General features: G+C 38.8%; 1 protein-coding gene across 10 annotated transcripts in view; it reads left to right on the forward strand.

Moving 5' to 3' along the window:
* Positions 1-17,838, forward strand: part of SYNE1 (spectrin repeat containing nuclear envelope protein 1) — a 442,116-nt gene that overhangs the window by 352,495 nt on the left and 71,783 nt on the right. For all 10 annotated transcript variants that reach the window (XM_082474323.1, XM_082474327.1, XM_082474328.1 and 7 more), the window contains 8 exons: positions 330-476; positions 2,459-2,613; positions 3,050-3,197; positions 5,186-5,280; positions 8,053-8,287; positions 9,911-10,105; positions 14,346-14,471; positions 17,399-17,554. In XM_082474323.1, coding sequence (XP_082330449.1) covers positions 330-476; positions 2,459-2,613; positions 3,050-3,197; positions 5,186-5,280; positions 8,053-8,287; positions 9,911-10,105; positions 14,346-14,471; positions 17,399-17,554 — 1,257 coding nt within the window. The remainder of the gene's footprint in view (positions 1-329; positions 477-2,458; positions 2,614-3,049; positions 3,198-5,185; positions 5,281-8,052; positions 8,288-9,910; positions 10,106-14,345; positions 14,472-17,398; positions 17,555-17,838) is intronic.

A 17,838-nucleotide genomic window follows, 5' to 3' on the forward strand; every position in this document is an offset into this window, starting at 1 on the left:
AATATGTTCAATTAATAGACATTAAGTGGCTTTAATGTTAACAGTCATGTTTACCTGACAAGTTTTTGCAAGAATCAGAATATATTTCTGTTTGATAATGTATGTAAAAAATAACTTTAATTGGTTACTTAATGGTACGTAGAAGTAATTCTAAGTGTTAAGCAAACTATATAAATAAAAAGAAGAAAAGTTAAGTTATTGTAGCCTTGTCTTTTTAGGAATGGCATCTTGAGAATGGCAATTTGGCACGAGAATATGAAAAATAATTTTAATATCCACTTCCCCTTTCACTAGATTTCTAAATACCAATTTTCTTTTGTGAAAAAAAGGCTGGAGTTCTTGACTATGAAACCTTTACCAAGAGTTTAGAAGCCTTGGAAGCCTGGATAGTAGAAGCTGAAGAAATATTACAAGGGCAGGACCCTAGCCACTCGTCTGACCTCTCGACCATCCAGGAAAGAATGGAGGAACTTAAGGTAAGTGTGTTCAAATCCTCGTCCCAGATCTTCTATCTTCTATCTTCAAAATCCTAAAGAAAACTCAAAACTCCTGACATAAGCCTACTTTTTGTTCCCAAGGAAACTCTTGCCAGCTCTGCTTTCCTGTTCTCTTGAGAGGAGAGATGGCACTGAGCTCAAGCTGATCTCGTGGTCCGTGATGGGAGACCCCCGGGAGCAGTGCTAGGATTCCACCTCCCTCCTCCTCCTCCTAGCTCTGGTCCCTCCCCGCGCCCAATCCATCACCTCCTTCGTAGCTCTTGAACCTCCCATCTCCATCACTACCATCATCCACTCCTACTTTAAGCTGTCCGATCTTGCTCAGGGGCCAAGGCCACAGCCTCAGCCTCTGTGGACCTCCTTGCAGCGACCTCTCTCCCTCCAACCTATAGCTGCCAGAATGATCTTTTGCTTTTAAAAGGTTTTACTTAATTATGAACTACTTTACAGTAAATAAAATAGTACAATAGACATGCACAATTTTATTACTGTTATTCCTCTGCTTAAAACCCTCCATGGCTTCCCGCTGCTCTCAGGCTAAAGATCTGTGTGAAGTATCAAGACCAGCAATACCCGGCTTCCACCTCCCTAAGGGTCTCGCCTTCACCTCCGTCTGTCTCCTTCTCCAGGCACTTGGGAGCTGCAGTGCTTCCCGGCGTCTGTGTGTAAGATGCCCATCCCCTGCTTTCTGGAATCCGTTCCTTGTCCCCAAAAGGCATCAACTCCTGGTCATTTTATTCAGTGTCACTCTCAGAAAGGCTCCCCTTCTGTCCATGGTCAGGCCCCCCAGTGACAGTTTCATAGCCCACTGTTATTTTTCTTCAGACTTTCATCATAACATCCAAGGATGTTCACGTGCTAGGTGGCTGCTGTTCTCTCTGCTACTGGAATAGTGTCTCACTCTTTCGGAGCACCACGAGAAGGACCGTGGCGCGTCAGTTTTGTTCACTGCTGATGTCTCCCCGTGGAAATTCTGCCATCTAATAGTTTGCTTTTGGCTTCGACAGTTGGCAAGATTTATTCTCTCTTCAGGGTTATGAGCCTTTTGCAGAGCACGCAGAGTGGACACACACACAGCCAAAGGTGTCCTGACCTTTTCTCCTGCCCGTAGCCGATTTCCTAGATGGAGTTACGAATGCCCACAGGAAAACCAGGACAGGCAGCTCTGTCCTGTGTGTGAAGGGAGGAAAGCGATCTGAAAGCATAGACTGCTTTCTCAGTTGAGTCTCACCAACTTTGGGGTTGGGGTCAAGGACCTAAAACTGAAGCTCTTAAGATAATGGGTGGTGATTTTGGAGCTCAGGTGGGATTGTGTTCCATCCAAGGAGAACCCAACGAGTCGTGTTTACCTGGCTCTACCACTTACTAGCTGGGTGGCCTTGAGCAATTTACTTAGTGTCTGTGCCTCTTCTTCGTCACTGTAAATTGGGAACAGTAGTGGTTCTTACCTTATGGGGTTGTTTTGAGGATAAAATGAGTTATTACCTGTAAAGCTCTTATAACAATGCTTGGTTCATATGTGCTCAATAAATGTTAGTTAGCTATTACTATTCTAACTAATATTATTATTAAATAATAAAGGAGCAGATTAACATGGATAATGAAATATAAAGGGAAAGAAACAAGTCCTTTCAGTCATCAGCACAATTTTCATCCTTTATCAGTTCAAGCAAGAATTACTTATGAGTAAATAAATCAAGTAAATAATACACGTAAACTGTTAAATGTTCAATAAGGGATGGTGAGTAGCTATAGCAACAACAGCAGCAGCAGTGGAAGCTGATGAGGAGATGCAGCTTTGCTTTCTTTGCAGCACTGGAGATTGCGAGGAGGTGGCCTAGAAATGCAGAGGAAACCAAAGACCAGCTTCTTCCTGAAATCAGAAGTTCGCTGTGCACTTCTGAAAGAGCTCTGCCTTTTCTGACCGTGGTGCTAAATCTAGTTTTGCATCTTGCTTTCAGGGACAGATGCTAAAATTCAGCAGCATGGTCCCAGACTTAGACCGACTAAATGAGCTTGGATACAGGTTACCCCTAAATGATAAAGAAATCAAAAGAATGCAGAATCTGAACCGGCACTGGTCTCTGATCTCCTCCCAGACTACAGAAAGATTCAGGTAGAGTAACCCAGAGATGTTTTGGCTACTCTGAAACATCAGTAGAAATAAGTTCACGATTTGTGTATATTTATAAATTCTAGGTCTTTCCAATGTTATTCACACAATTTGAACTAAAAGTGAGAAACTCAAAATGGGAAGTGATTTCCCATGTTTAATGTACTGAATACTGTTTTAATCAAAAAATTTTTATAAGAATATAAAACTTATACAAAAACTTTTATATAAGAATATATTAAAGATATATAATTTTGTCATTTAAATTTCTTTTCTTCAATTTTCTTTTTATTTTTCACAAAATTTTACTACCTAACATGAAAGCTTTGTGGAGGTCAAATTAGCATTGGAACAGAGAATATTTAATCTCGTTTTATATGCTGACGGTATAAGAAAAAAGCGACAGCATCACCATTATTCATTTTCCTTCTTCTGTCAGTAAGTTACAGTCATTTTTGCTACAACATCAAACTTTCTTGGAAAAATGTGAAACATGGATGGAATTCCTAGTTCAGACGGAACAGAAGTTAGCAGTGGAGATTTCAGGCAATTATCAGCATCTTTTGGAGCAGCAGAGAGCACATGAGGTAAGTTATGCCAGTACATTTTTGGGTGATGAAGTTGTTTTAGGCCTTTGGAAGATGCTGCAAAATGCCATGTGGAAGCATGAAAGTCCTATACTGCGTGCTGAATCTGCTCAAATGCATGCGATGTTCTTGCCTTCTTTCTTAAGCTTGAAGTTTCGCTATCTTAATCACAAAAATGCAGTCCAGTCTTTATTCCATAGCTGGTTATAAGCATGGGGCAGGCTTCAATACCCTGCAAGGTATGGTGCCAGAATTGTGGTAAGATAATTTCCCAGTTGAATTACAGACTACACTAATCTTGCCAAGGCTAGTTGCTTAGGAGATTATGCTTTGATTAAAAAGTCTTTGATAAATAAAAATTGTGAGTTCTTTAAAAAACATATACATATTTTATACTAGGAAATCAAACTACCAAATATCTCCAGGTGTGCCTCTTGATCAAATTGCATTATAATCATTTCTCAAGAAACATCGAGAAAGAATTAGATACAAAAAGCAAATTAATCAATTTGCAATTAGTCTCTATTTTGCTATTTACTGGTGTAACTAAGTTGTTCCCGTGTTTATGAAATATACACAAATGGAGAGATAGGATGCAGCTAAAGCAGAGAAAAGCTTAATGCTGGACTTTAAAGAGAATGAAATTAATTTTAAGGCATTTTGCTTAAACTTTTAAAAATAGGGAATTTAAATATGTGTAAGGGATTTTTAAGTCCAGTTTTATAGAGTTGACCAACAATGAAGTAATATACAATGAATCAAAACTAAAATGAGATAGTACTTCACACGCACTAGGATGGCTACAATGAAAAAGAAAACAAGTGTTGATGAGGGAATAGAGAAATTGGAATCCTCATGCATTGCTGGTGGGAATGTAAAATGGTGAAGCTACTTTGGAAAACAATTTGGCAGTTCCTTAAAGTGTTAAACATAGAATTACCATGTGACCCAGTAATTCCACTCCTAGGTATACACCCAAGAGAAAGGAAAATATATGTCCCTACGAAAGCTTGTACCAGAATTTTGTTCATTGCAGCATTATTCATAATAGCCCAAAAGTGGAGGTGACCCAGACATCCGCTAACTGATGATGAATACAATAAAATGTGGTATATCCACTTAGTGGAGTACTATCCAGCAATAAAAAGGAACACACTACTCATACCTGCCGCAGCACGGATCAACCTTGAAAACGTTATGCTAAGAGGAAAGAAGCCAGTCACAAAAGACAGTAAATTACCTGATCCCATTGATATGAAACATCCAGAGTAGGCAAATCCATAGAGACAGAAAATAGATCAGTGTCTCCCTAAGGCTGGGGGGATTGAAAGGAGATGGGGAGTGATTGCTAATGAGTGTGGAGCTTTTTGGGAGAGTTATGACAATAGTCTAAAATTGATTGTGGTGATGGTTGTGTAACTCTGGACATATAATAAAAATCATTAAATTGTAAATAGGTGAATTGTATGATATAGAATTCTATCTCAATAAAGCTGTTTAAAAAACAGTGAAAATCTGAAAGACTTTCTCTTGAGCTTTTTTAGTAGGGAAACAATTTTATTAACTGAGTTAAATTGAAAAACAGTGAGTTTATAAAAAGGGTGGATTTTTTTCCATTCTTCAACTTTCTAAAAGGTCTTAAGCGATTCTCTGTCTGAAAATGGACCATATTCTGCATATAAAAAAAAAAACGGAATACAAATTATGTGTTAACTAACTTTATTAGGTGATTTTGAAAGGAAGAAGGGAAACATAATTCTACTTTTAGTCACTTAGTTTTAGTAAACAAAAACTAAACTGTATCTTTAAGTTTATCTTAATTGATGGTTTAAAAATATTCTTACATTGCAGGTTTTCATACACAACCTGATTCGGCTGGAAATATTTTTCATAGTCTCACTTGAACCAGAATTTTTGGAAGGTTATTGGAGAACTGGTCACTAAAATTAGGAACTCTAAATTCTGTTTTTCTTTTTTAAAAATAACAGTTGTTTCAAGCAGAGATGTTCAGTCGTCAGCAGATTTTACACTCGATCATTGTTGATGGACAGCATCTTCTAGAACAAGGTCAAGTTGTTGACAGGTAGGATCTTTGATATAGTATTATGAAGAAAGGTTCCAGTAAATTAGCCATTTTCTTTCGAATGAGCAGGTTAGAGGACATAGAGCCAATCTTCCTAAGGCAATTGTACTGGAGAGGAGTCTCAGAAATTGGAGGAAAGACTTGTCTGAATCTCTGAAATGACTAAGTATTGAATCTTTTTAAAGAAATGCTATTATATTACATGAAGGACATAGAGTAATTGGAAATCACCTAGCCAACCTTCGCTAGTCGTCTGTAGGGGACTAGAATTAATGACTGGATCAGAATGAATTGTGTCAGTGATGTATCAGTGGTTTGTCAACAGATGCTTCTGATATTCTCATATGATTACAGAAATTTTATTCCTCAGAGGAGCATAGAGATCACTAGACCATCTCTCTTGTTTACAAATGAAAACTTGAGGCCCAGAAATGTGAACTGATTTGACCGAGGTCACATAACTAAGTAGCAATAGAATCAAGCCCACCACTCATGTACCTTGCTTTAGTCAGGACCAGCCAGGTTTCCTATACCATGGTGACATCTCCACATTTGAAAATGGTTTGCTAACTTAAGTCAGATTACACTCAACCTGAAACCCTGCTTCCTCTTTATTACTTAGCAGATTATCTCTGTATTAAAAATGCAGAGGTAAAATCTAGGTCCTCTTTAGATTTATGGCGTATGAATTGGCAATTTCCTCCTATATTTACATTTCCTAGGAACAATGTTTACTCTACCCCATTACTTTCTGTGATGATATTTGGCATACAAACCTCATTTAGTTTATCACATGTGTATGTCTTTTCCATATTTAGAACAGTAGTTGTGATTGTAATTGACTTCGGGTTTTTTTCCAAAAAAATAGAAAATAAGTCATTATTTTTATTAAGAGCTTTCTTTTTTAAAGTTTTGGAAGCAATTTCAGTTTTAAGTGGATATTTCTTTGGAAGTACATGAAAGATTTTCATGATTAAGCTTGGAACAACAAAATGTGATGCCATATTTATTCTATTCTAAGGAAGCCAAGCTTAAATGTGAGCTTTACTAAGAATTTAAGGCCTTCAAAATAAAACACATTCAAGTGCAATTAACTTATCTTTTGCTTTATCCTCCCTACTCTGTAACAGTATTATAAAAGCTTGAGTCATTAAGTAAAATAAAATTTAAAATTCATGCACAAGCCAACATCTATTAAATTTTAAATGTTAGCAGGGAAAAACACCAAAGAGATGAAAATGGGAGGATGGGACCCAAGGATAATTTTGAAAGTTGCGAGTGAAAAAAATTACAGATGAGAGCCTGTTGACAAATAGGAAGGTCCTAGATTACAAATGTATTGCGTTTTAAAAGTTCATGTATACGTTTTGTTTCTGAGAGTTCAAGTTCAGCAATGAGCCCAGTGTCATGTTTTGAGTAGTTCCTCATGCTGACAGATAGCTCAGAGCAGCTTGGTTCTACAAAGTGAGGACGGAGGCTCCAAAGAGACCCTGGATGGCTAGCTGGTAGTGAAGCAATGTATAGGGTACTCTTCTCCAAGCCCTGGAGTTAGATGTTTTCAGAGATGATGGGTGCTTGTAACTTTTAGGGAAGTCTCGTGAACCTAATTCATCATATTTGGTTCTACTGAAATTAGATTATAAATATCAGAATTTCCTCTCGAAACCAGAAGCACTTAATAACACATTTGGTTACAAAATCAAAGTTTATAGTGGCCCTCGATAAAAAGAGGTATGAAGAATATAGGAGCCCAGGACAGTAAATCCAACTCAGAGAGAAGCCCCCCACAGGAGGGAAGAAAAGCAACACTAGTAACATAGAGAAAGAGCAAGTAATGTTACACTTTAGTACTAAAATGTGTGAATAACACTATAATCTACAAAGAAACTCATTCTATTTGATACTGGACAAACCAGTTCTAAAGCCACAGTTGGATGTTAACAAAAACATAATAAAAAACTACCAACATTTTTAAAAGGTAGTAGACAGAGGTAGGAAGAACCAACTACAAGATCTGAGATGAGTTACCCTGAAATTGAGAAAGCATAAATAAAATTTAATATCTCTAAGTATACGCACAACCTTTATTCAGAAAATGATGACTAGATAGTTTTCATTTTGCTAAGAACAAGTGAAGTGGGCTTGAAACGTTAGAAGGGATGATTTAGATTAGTATGTGAAATAATCCGCTAAAGATTAGGACTGTCTACTGTGAGGGAATACTGAGAGTTTATGGAGTACAGTTTTTAAAAATATTTTTACATAACATAATTTTATTTAAGTGGTTTATGGTTCTAGCTAAAGTAACCCAGTTTTGTTCATCCAAAGTGACTTATAATTGTAGCTGAAGACAGAGGTTGTAAATAAGCTGGGCTCCTCATTTTCTGCTGTTGCATACGCAGGATACTGCCACGTGCTGCATACATTGCTACAGGCATGTTCAGGGAGCCGTTTGCATTGTAGCTGCTGCCCTACACTCTGTCCCCTCTCATGCACTCTTGAGACAGGGTAAATGACAGTTGACCTTACAGATATGTCTTCCACCTGTGCTAAGACGTGAACACACCATTTGCAAACACCGATAGCTTAACTGTTATTAATTTTTTAAATTACTTTCAGTAGACCTGATAACAGATCATGGCATGATATATGAAAACCTCTGCCCTAGATCACCTCTTAGGCTTACGGTCATCAAGTATGTATGTATCGGTTCATTATGTAACTACATCCAGGATAATGGTGGTTTTCCTTATGTAATTATTTCTTCACCAGGGATGAGTTCAACCTCAAATTGACCCTTCTCAGTCATCAGTGGCAGGGGGTGATACGCAGGGCCCAGCAGAGACGGGGCATCATTGACAGCCAGATCCGCCAGTGGCAGCGCTATCAGGAGATGGCAGAAAAGCTTCGTAAATGGTTGGTTGAAGTGTCCTATCTACCCGTGAGTGGTCTCGGAAGTGTCCCAATACCGCTGCAGCAAGCAAGGACCCTCTTTGATGAAGTGCAGGTAAGGTGCAAAACAGGCGGTTTTTAAACCTCTTCTGCATTTCCGCTGCACACTTTACCCTGGCCTCGGTTCTTCAGAAGGATTTTAGAGTGACACCGGAATGAGAACAAGCATTGTTCTCAAATGTCAACAGAAATATATAAAATGATGGCATTACAAAGTCCATATTTAACAATGAAAGTAGGGCGAGTCCCAGCCTCTCACAAAGACTGACTCCACTTCACCCACCAAGGCCTCCCAGCAGCTCAGTGAATCCCAGCGTGGATGGAAAGGCAATGGCAAGGAAAGGAAAACTTTGCACTGATTATACATATTTTACTCATGAGCAGTTTAACTTAAGTATTCCAGAAAAGATGAAAGACTCAGTCCTGTGTGAGCTCTTTGCCATTCCCCTTACTTTCCCCACCTGGGAGTTTGGGAGTCCAGCCTATGAGATGGAGACCCCCTCACCCTCTCATCAGTCCCTCCCAGTACACTTCATAGGCTCCTCTTGTTTTGAAGGTCACTGTTCTCTGCTTCCTTTCTCCTCCTTGCTTCTCTGGGAAACCTCATCTATACACATGGCTTCCACTACTCCCTACCAGCAGAGAAGGGTCAAGTTGGTATCTTCTGGTCACATTCACCTCCTGAGCCTCCAACTCATGTATTCAGCCCCCTTTTAGCTTTATATCTATGTGTATCACAGACATAATAATACTCCATGGTTCCAATAGAGCCTGTGATCTCTGGATCAACCATTCTCCACCAGTCCATTCCATGTGCCCAAACCGAGGAAATATCACCGGCTATCTGGTCTCTCAGTCAGCAACCCAGAGTCATTCTAGAGCTATACTCTTCATTTTATCTCCCTCCCCATATCTTATATCCCTCCCCATATCTTATATCCCTCAAGTCTCCATCCCTACTGCCACTACCTTGGATTAGGTGCTCATGATTTCCTGCCTAGATAGACAATAGCTTCCTAACCTGTCTTAAAGTATCCAATGCATGGCCTTCCATTCCATTTTCTACCCGACCGCTTAAACTCTTCCATGAATCTCAAGTCACTTTTACTATAAAAACCAAATTCCTGTGCAAGGTGTGGTCTGGCGTCATCTTCTACCACTCTCTTACAGGAATCCTATATTCCAGCCACTGAAAACTAAGTCCAGTGTCCTGAATTCATCATATTTATCCCACATAGCAAATTTGCCCATCCTGCTTCTCTGTGTGGAAGATGCCTTCTCCCTGACTCCTGGCTCTCGTCACAGCAGACCCTTCTTAATATGGTTGTGGTCCTGTGTCTTTCAAGACTCCTGAAGGCTTCACCATTTGAAGAAGGCTCCCTGTGCCCCCAGCGTGGGTCAGATGTCCCTCTGTGCCCCTGTGCATCAGTCTCATAGAGCAGTTTTCCTATTGCATCGTGATTGCGTTTAACTCGGGAGCAGAAACTAAGCTTTCTGTGTGGAATTCTCATCTATTTATACATTGCTTCACTCAGGCCCAAAGTACTGGGTCAGTAAAGCTTTATGGAAAAAAGAGGGCATGTTATGTATGCAAAGATTTAGGATTATTTAAAGATACTTATAATGGGGAGATGGTAAAGAGAAGAATGAGAAAGTAAAAATCTGCGGTTTCTTTCAGTTCAAAGAAAAAGTGTTCCTGCGACAGCAAGGCAGCTACATCCTCACCGTGGAGGCGGGCAGGCAGCTCCTGCTTTGTGCCGACGGTGCGGCTGCGGCTGCCTTGCAGGCTGAGCTCGCTGACATGCAAGCGAGATGGAGATCAGCCAGCGTGCACCTGGAGGAGCAGAAGAAAACACTGGCCTTCTTGTTGCAGGTAAGTTCGGCTCTTTCCTCCTGCAGGCCCAATGCAGTTTTAAAAGCCCTGTATTACTCAGCCATAGAAAGAAACGAAATTGAGTTATTTGTAGTGAGGTGGATGGACCTAGAGACTGCCATACGGAGTGAAGTAAGTCAGAAAGAGAAAAACAAATACCGTATGCTAACGCATATATATGGAATCTAAAAAAAAAAAAAAAAAAAAAGTGGTCTGAAGAACCTAGGAGCAGGACAGGAATAAACACGCAGACGTAGAGAATGGACTTGAGGACACGGGGAGGGGGAAGGGTAAGCTGGGACAAAGTGAGAGAGTGACATGGACATATATACACTACCAAATGTAAAATAGATAGCTAGTGGGAAGCAGCCGCATAGCACAGGGAGATCAGCTCGGTGCTTTGTGACCACCTAGAGGGGTGGGATAGGGAGGGCGGGAGGGAGGGGATATGGGGATATATGTGTATGTATAGCTGATTCACTTTGTTATAAAACAGAAACTAACACACCACTGTAAAGCAGTTATACTCCAATAAAGATGTTAAAAAAGAAAAAGCCCTTTTAATAGTTGTGCTGCTTCCTCAACGTTGTTATCCTGTGAATCAAATAATGCAGATCGTTACGTCAGACCCTGCAGTATTTTGATCCCCTGTGTCCTGTTCAGGACGTTGTCCTGTCTTGCATGAACTAGAAAAGTTTCCCAATTTTCAGCAGGTGGTCTTTCAGGAAAATCCCCCAACAAAGTAGTTTTAAGTCTAGTAAGACTATCCAAGCAATGAATTCTGATTCATGGCCAGTGCTAAGCCAGAAACCATGAGATGACTTTATAAATCTAGACAAGAATGCAAAGAGTAGATTCCACTCCCTAATCTAAGACTCTAAAGTGGTTTTCAAGATTGATGTCTCTTCTTTTATAGCAGGGAAAAACCTATCCAAGAAGATACTCTTGATTTGATCTTAGCTTATCCAAGCAAGTTGCTATGAGATAAAATCTCCAGGAGGTATATTAAGCCTCTAGTTGGATACAGATAGCAGGCTGATCACACAGCAAGTTTAGGGAAATGTAGGTTTAGCAGACCTCCCACAATATGCTTTTCTCCCTCACTTTCCAATTCCTTGCATAAGACACGATTAAAGCAGCAGTTGAATTAAGGCATAGACTCTAAACTCAGGTAAACCCAAGTTAAAACCATTAAGAAACCAAGTAACCTGGTTAACTCAACCTATCAAAGCCTCAGTTTCCTCATCTGTAGAGTGGGTATGACTACATCTCTTTCATAGGGCATTGTGAGGGTTTAATGAAATAATGGCAGTAAATCATGTATCAAAGTACCTGGTACATACTGAGTACTCACTAAATGATGGTAATTATTATTGTTTATATTATTATCATTTTGAAATTGAACATGACTAAATACTGAAGTTTTATATATGTTGATAATCACCAACACTTCAATAAGATTATCTATTAAATTTGGCCTGTCACTTTTTGGATCAAAGGTAATAACTAAAGCTAATGAAACACATTTTGCTTCTTTTAATGCTTAAAGTAGGCATATTCATTGGGTTTATTCTACTGAATTTTATTTAATAATATATGGGTATATATGTATACATGTGGCTGATTCACTTTGTTGTACGGTGGAAACTAGCACAGCATTGTAAGGCAATTATACTCCAATGAAGATGTTAAAAAAAAATAAAAATAAAATAAAATGCTGAAAAAAAAAAATAATATATCACCTTCTGTGTAGGAAGCAATCAATCAAAAATGCCACCCAGCATATGTTAGAGAACCATTTTTTTGCACACAGCACAATTCATCAGTAATACGATATGCCTGATTCTTTTTTCTTTTTTTGCTTTCAGGAAAGGATTAAAAACATTGTAAATCATTCTGCAGAGAACATGTTAATCATATCTTTTTCTTTATTTGTGATTGGTTTTTGGACACATTTCTAAGACTTAATAAGGCGAGATGGCTGAGTCACTACATTTGCTTTTCTTGTTAGTCTATTTGTTGGTGTATAAAACATCCACTTTGATAGATGTTTGCAGACCATAACATTTAGTTATTTCCTTATAATTCATGTAGTAAAAAAGACTTGGTTATAGCTTCAGAATCTAAGCCATCCTTGGAAAGGGGAATCCCTATTCTCTTGTTAAAGTTTTATTTTCTTTTGGATCATACACTAGATCCTGTTTGCCTAAAAAGGAATTTATGGAGCTGAATTCTAATGTTTATACAGCCTCGTTTTACTGTATCTTTTCACCGTAGCTATAAAGCTTACATATTTTTAGCTTTTAATTAAATGCTGAGTAAATATGCCAAAAATAGTCATTATAATTCTATGCCTTGCATGTTTACCCGCTTCACTATTGCCTCTTACTTTCGTTAGGAAGAATAAAAAGCTGACCTTTTCTCTTTTAGATCAATGAACATTTCTTGCCTGCGTGTTCAGAGATTTCAGTGTGTGATGATTTCATTGAGAATGTTGTTCAGTTTAAGCAGAAAGAGGATATTCTGTCTACCCTCACTATGCTTAGCGTTGATGAACTAAGAGTAGCCTGGGAACACCGAGATCTTTTACTAAAGCGGAATTGGAACAAATCTGTCCAAAATAGACATTTGGGGCTTTTGTTTTTGGGGTCTTGTTTTTGTTCTTTCTGGTGAATGGGAAGAGGGAATGAGGTTATGTACTCTAGGAAGTTCCTCGAAGGAATTTTAAAGAGAAATGAGAACTTTGGGCCAAACTCTCAGTTTATTTAGAAACCAAAAGACATTATGAGCAGGGAGGCACTGTAGCCAACACTTCTTAAAGAAGACAGTTGTAATAGCATCGTGCGTTGCTGTGCTGAAAATAAGGCATCGGGAGAGAAGATAGAAAGAACCTAGACAGGAAAAGACCGGTGACAAAAGATGATGAAAGGGATAATATGAAGGGAAATGCAGCAGGATTTGGCTCCAGGCTAACTACTAAAAGCAACTCAAGTTGTCTCTCTTTGGAGCTCAGTAATTTAAGTTGAGGGGAGGGTTACTAGGGAGGGGGAGGCCAGGAATGGGAGGTATTGGACAAAATGAAGGAGATTTGTTTAGTTGAATTTAACTGGCACTGAGACACCAGATGTGGGCTAATTTGTAGATAGGGATAGGGTGCTGTAAAGAATAAAGTCTCCATCATGGTTCCTCTCATTTTTTTCTTTTCTTTTTTAATTACATAAGAAATACATGTATCTGGAAAAAATGTAGATAATAATTGAAGCATAGAGAGTAAAAAATGAAATTTCCCCTACACCACCACCCAAATCCTAGTATCTTCCCCAGAGGGAACTCTTGTTACCTTTGGTGTGTAATCTTCCAAAACACAAGCACATCATGTATGTTTTCTTTTGTCAGTACATAGGGATCTCCACATTCCACACCACCATTCTATTCTTCAGAACACTTATCAGTAGCTGGCATATAAGGTGTACACTTTAAAAATTGTGCATTATTTTTCTTCCTGTACTTTTTTTCTTTGGATAGGTTTTTTTTTTATGTTTTACACATTTAGCCCTTTGTTACATATGTTTCAGTACTATCAAGAGAAAGCCAGTCAAATGCCATGCTTTTTAGAGTTATGTGTTTCTACTTCTGTAACAATTCAAATCTAAGTGGCTCATACTATTTATATATTGAATTGAATCAGAGTCAGGGTTATATTATTTTTACATTTCATGTCACTTCTCTTATCTATATGTATTTTCACCCTGAAAGAGATTTCATATCCTCTTTTCTATCCTTTTTAGTGCACTGAGATAGTGTAGACATTAGTGCCATTACGAGTGGAGTTAGGAAAGAGGCAAAGTACTGTGTTCATACTCTCACCTCTGCAGATAGATTTGGATTCAGGTACATTTTTGAGTACCCATAATATTCTGGGTGTCTTGTACTTGGTGTCTTGACACCCATTGTTTCCTTTAATCCTTTAATACAATTATAGAGAGTCTGTATCATTTCCGTTTTCATAAGCAACACGTAGTGCATAACCTGCTTGCAGTCACCCAGATAATGAGAACTGTCCAGTTTAGAACTCAGCTCTTCCCACGCTCCCCACCCCATAGCGTAGGTGTGGGCGCTTTCACAGTATTCATCAGTGTAACTTTAATTCTTTCTCTGGGAATTGAGAAGAGAGTTTTTCTTATTTTCCAACTTCCTGCTCCTTAAAAATCCATGAAATTTCTTTTGCTTCCCATTATAGGACTGGGAAAAATGTGAGAACGGAATAGCTGATTCTCTGGAGAAACTACGAACCTTCAAAAAGAGGCTTTCCCAACCTCTGCCAGATCACCACGAAGAGCTCCACGCGGAGCAGATGCGTGGCAAGGTAAATCGCTGGACGGAGCTTCTAACTGTCAACTACTTGGGCTTCCAGTGTAATAACGCCTTTGAACACATAATTCAGTCAAGCTCCTATGAATGTCTGCATGTAGGTGCAAGTTTCTGGTATTTTGCATTAGGGCAGACAACTCTGGTGAAACTTGGCTGTTGATTTATTGCAGTCGATGAAATTGTAGACTAGTTTATGGATTACCTTCAGTAAGTAAATGAAAATGTAAAACACAACATTAAAGAATATTTAAAAACTAGGTTAAGAGCAATAAAGACAATCTTTTTAAAGTGTCCACACTGGAGAGTCATTCTAGAAGAGTCTAGTTCACAGAAAGAAGAGTGAGGGTCAGCAGCCTGGAAATTCTGCAGACGATGGCCCTTGGAGAAACACACGCTGCCCTCCAGGCCCTTTCCTGTAAGAAAAGTAGGAACTACAAGTAGCTGATTTCAGTTACCGCATGGAGACACACAGTCCTTCAGATACTCAGGGCCCTAGCTATTTAAAGGTTATGATCAACACTTCAAATGGCACTTGGAAACAAATCAGAAGCTAATACAGACCCCTCCCGGCATGGGGCACTCACTGAGACCAACATGATTTAGTGTCTGTAGGATCTGTTCCATTCACTCCTGTGTAGGCAAGTGGAGTGCCTGAATAGCAGTTCTCTGCTGAGCAGTATGCAGACAAAATCACAACTACCCTTAAAAATGCTTTTTTCGGGCTTCCCTGGTGGCACAGTGGTTAAGAATCCGCCTGCCAATGCAGGGGACACGGGTTCGAGCCCTGGTCTGGGAAGATCCCACATGCCGCGGAGCAACTAGGCCCGTGAGCCACAATTACTGAGCCTGCGCGTCTGGAGCCTGTGCTCCACAACAAGAGAGGCCGCGATAGTGAGAGGCCCGCGCACCGTGATGAAGAGTGGCCCCCGCTTGCCGCAACTGGAGAAAGCCCTCGCACAGAAACGAAGACCCAACACAGCCAAAAATAAATAAATAAAATAAAGAATTATTAAAAAAAAAAAAAAGAAGTATATCTAAGTATATAAAAAAAAAAAAATGCTTTTTTCCCCAAATGATATGTCCTCGTGTTCTCCAAGTCATTGGCAAATTACTGCACTGGAGTAATTCTGTTTAAAACTTCACACAGACTTAAATGATTTGGATTTTGATCAGAAGTTCTCTGCTTCACTTTGGCTAAGAAGCTGTAAGCCTTTAAGAAAGATTAATTTTTAAAGAAGTCTGGAAATCATGAAAAGGGTGGATATAAGAAATTTTCTTCATTATTAAAATGTAAGGATGATCTTTGAAATTTGAAAGAAGCAGATTTAGGAAAATGAAAAGGTAGTATACTTTATGTCATGGATGGCAAGGGAGAGAAATACTATCTTGAGGTGTAAATTCAGTAGTATGCAAAGATGAAAAAGAATTTGTTTTAAGTCTGTGCCTGTGAATTTATGACAAATGATTAAAGAAAACTTTTCAACAAGCAAGAATGGGAATTTACTGGGCTCCTTCTATGTGTCAGTGACTAACCAGTGTTATCTTAGTTGGCATGAACGCAAGCTCATGAGGACAGTCTGCTATTTCCCTTCTACAGATGTGAAAAGTGAGGCAGCTAGAAGTTCAGTAACTTTTCAAACTTAGTAAATATCAGGGTTTCCTGAACCCAAAGGCTATATTTTTACCACACACATTCATCTAAAATAGAGTCTGTGAGTCTGAAACAGTTGGTTTCTGAAGGTGGTGTTTCTCTTTTAACCCATACACCAAATCTGATGTTTGAGTTGGGGGGGTGGGAGTTGAAAATTGGTATAAAAAGAGGAAAATCTTTACATTGATATGACAATTTAATATGTCTACGGATATAAGCAGAAATGCTGCGTATTTAATACACCCAGATAGTTTGGTCTTTCAGCCAAATACTGTTACCATGGGACCTCATTTCCCAAAATACACAACAGTTACAAACACGCCTGCTATTAAGTTTGGAGAATAGAAGGATGCATTTTGGTCCAGCTCTCTGCTACTCTTCTGCAAACCACCTTAGCAGCAAAACAAAGCAATTACCTAGAAAATTCAGGCTATAACCTAGTTTGCTTAAATTGCCTGAGAAGTTAGCCTCAGACAGTACCATTAATTGCCTTTGCCTTTGGAAACTTGTCTCCTGTATGAAGAGACAAAAAGAGAGGGAAAAAGCCATGTGAAATACTCTATTCATGTGCAAAATTAGCTGGAATCTAAAAACATCAACAGCTGGCAAAAAGCAAGAGCTATACAAATTGTAAAACTAGTCATCTGTTCAAAGCATTGCAAAAACTGTTGTCAACTCATGCAAATATTGGATTTTTTTCCTTAAATCATTCCCCCAAAGGAGAAAATACATATTTTTTCCAGTAACTTAAAGAAATCTCTTCTCCTGCAGAAAACATATTCAGTCCATTGTTTTAAATTGAGTAATAACGGCAACTGATCCTTTCAGCTACTACATTGTAAATCTGTATCACAGATGTAGCAATTGATAGTCTTTGAACATGAAAGTTAAATCTAGTAGTTTGGGTTTTTTTTTTTAAATATTTCATTAACATGATCAGTCACTTGGGACAAAGGTAATGTTGGTTTAAAAGTAAGGAAGATCAATGCAGTGATGAACCTTGAACTAGAAAAGACGATCAGAAAAGATCAATGAAATGGCAACTAGATTTCCATTTCCCATTAGGAAAGATTCTGCAAGCAACCTGGTATTATATAAGAAGAACTTGGCAAATTATCAGATTATGTAGGAAGCAAATAAAGTAGCTACCAAGTTGGATAGAATGGGATGGAAATGTAATGACATCAAGAGGGGATTCCCAATACACTTCAGAAATTGTTGATGATAGATGCCCATGGGTATTCAAGTTTTGTGCTTTTTTTTAAATCTAGGAATTGGAAAATGCAGTTGGGAGCTGGACAGATGACTTGGCACAGCTGACGGTGCTGAAGGATGCTGTCTGTGCCTGCATCAGTGCAGACGATATCTCCATCCTTAACGAACGCATGGAGCTTCTGCAAAGGCAGTGGGAAGAACTGTGCCACCAGGTGAGACAAACTCTAGACTCAGTATCTGCTCAGAAAGGCAGAGAACTGGAAGATGATTTGGAATGTCTGTGGCTGTGTCCACATTTGGATAGAGGAAGACACTGTGCTTATTATAAGAATGCTTCAGATTAAGACAATTATATCTTAACACTATATTTTAAGTGTATCCAAACTGGATTCTCTTGCCCTTTCTTTTACTGGCTGTCAAAATATTTTAAAGAGGAAATACAGTTTTGTGGTTCATAGATGTGGTTTTGCTAGGTAGATATTGGTGGTCTCTTTCT

Source organism: Balaenoptera physalus, assembly GCF_965194825.1.
Source record: "Balaenoptera physalus genome assembly, chromosome: 9".
Lineage (NCBI taxonomy): Eukaryota > Metazoa > Chordata > Mammalia > Artiodactyla > Balaenopteridae > Balaenoptera > Balaenoptera physalus.